General features: G+C 33.8%; 1 protein-coding gene across 1 annotated transcript; it reads right to left on the reverse strand.

The window, feature by feature from the left end:
- Positions 1 to 496: 496 nt before the first annotated feature.
- LOC107683160 (unconventional myosin-XVB-like) lies at positions 497 to 1,729 on the reverse strand (the record flags this gene model as incomplete). The annotated part of the gene is made up of 4 exons (XM_016479235.1): positions 497 to 575; positions 1,067 to 1,137; positions 1,335 to 1,453; positions 1,556 to 1,729. Coding segments are annotated over 4 exons (443 nt in total), but the record flags the coding sequence as incomplete, so codon positions are not given.
- Positions 1,730 to 2,005: the final 276 nt, after the last annotated feature.

A 2,005-nucleotide genomic window follows, 5' to 3' on the forward strand; every position in this document is an offset into this window, starting at 1 on the left:
AGTCCAGTTACAAAATAAATTCTAATGTCAGGTCCAAAATAAATGTCAGGTCTTATTTTAAATATTAAAATTAAATTAAAAAATGTAACTAAATAAAACAATAATTAATATTAAAACGATTAGATGTTAAAATGTAAATAAATTACATTAAAATGTCAACTAAATTATATTATATATATTCATTCATATATTTATTTTTAATTTAAATTGTTCTACTAAAACTGTCATTGTATACTATGAGCATTGTTGGCTCTATTAAAAATTGCTTGTGATGTTCCTCATTTGTAAATTGCTTTGGATAAACGAGTCTTCTAAATGGATAAATTAATAAATACAATAAATATTGTGTAAATAAAGTGTTTAAATTCAGCAATCTTATTTGTTACCATCAAATTGTATCATTTTTATCAGCATTATATTGGCTTCACTGCTCTCTAAATATCTGGATCACTATCGATCGATCACTACATACTAATTAAACAGATACAAACTGTACCTGCTCCGGTGTACATGCTGGGCATCATACCTCCGCCTCCTCTCATTCTACGATTCAGCATGGCCATCCGTTCAAAGTCCTATCAATAAAAAACAAATAAAAATGCAGATAGTAAGACCTCAGGCCAGCCCTCAGAGATAAAAGGCAATACAAGTAGATCTCAGAGTTAATAAGTGCCAAAGCTCTGCAATCTTTGCTGGCTTAATAAATGTTAACAGTATATCTGTGTAGCCTAGTGATAAGCACATGTGCTCTGACATGTTGAGCTGTGCTGCTCTTGCAGTTGACATGAGTTTGAGTGATGACTCGTGTTCCATCTCTATAAATGTAAAACAATATATTAAAATAAATGTATAAATAAAAAAATTTACAGTGGCATTTATTTTAAAGAAAGAAAGCACAAGCACACTTTTCATTTATAATTCACTAAAAATCAACAGATATATTGTTCTAAACAGATACGTTGCTGTAAAATAATGACTTTATTATTAATGGTGAATTTAAAGTAGTTGCCAGTTTGACTATAAACTGTACAATAATGTTTATATATTTGAACTGGATGATACTGACCGGAGGACCCTGATCAAACACAGAATCAAAGAGGTCATCAACGTAAGCATCCATCTGTCGACCTCGAGATCCTGAAAGAAAGATTGTTTCAGGAGTGTCCTTTATAAAGTCAGATTGAAACCATCATTTTATTTACTCTACAGGGTGAGCCACTTCCCAACCCTCATACTGTAGCTTTCATTCACTTTGATTTCTTTTATCGTGCCTCTGCAAAGCTATGCAACAGATCATGACTCAGAATTTTTCCTAGTAATGGTTGGACACTCACCCTGGGATGTGGAAGAGGGTTCATAGGTGTCCCATGGGGATGCTTCAAAGGAGGGGAAACCAGGGGCTTGCATAGAGGGAGCAGGTGGTATAAAGTCATCCAGGTCGGTGGTTACCATACTGAAAAAAAAGACATAATGGATTAAAAAAGAAGGACTTAAGCAGTAATTTCACAGTTTCCTTTTGAATGAACTGTCAGCACTGAGCTCTACAGAGGCGTACCTGTTGCCTGTGTTGCTAAAGAGGTAATCGGTTTGAGTGGGTGGGTGACCCAGAGGCACATCAGCCTCAACTCCAGCCAAGAGATCCATTACAAAATCACAGCCAGTCAGGTCGGTCCAGCCCTCCCCAGCCAGCAGAGACACAGACCAGCCCCGTGTAGCTTCTTTCAGACCCCTGAAAGAAAAAAAAAACATGACATTAAGAAGTATTGGTGAATCTCACAAAAATAACTAAATAGAATTAATTACATATTAAATAATTCTGTTGTATATATTGCAATTTTAAAATAAAATAAATTACTATTAAATATTGCACTTCATTTAAATGTATATTAGTTCAATTGATTTAAATGACAATTTACCGAATAAATAATTATTTAGTATATAATTACATGTAAGTTTATAGTAATCAGGGTTCCCACTCTTTCATGAACACCAGATTCAAGGACTT

Source organism: Sinocyclocheilus anshuiensis, unplaced genomic scaffold (genome assembly GCF_001515605.1).
Source record: "Sinocyclocheilus anshuiensis isolate Anshui unplaced genomic scaffold, SAMN03320099.WGS_v1.1 C32996998, whole genome shotgun sequence".
NCBI classification, from domain to species: Eukaryota; Metazoa; Chordata; class Actinopteri; order Cypriniformes; family Cyprinidae; genus Sinocyclocheilus; species Sinocyclocheilus anshuiensis.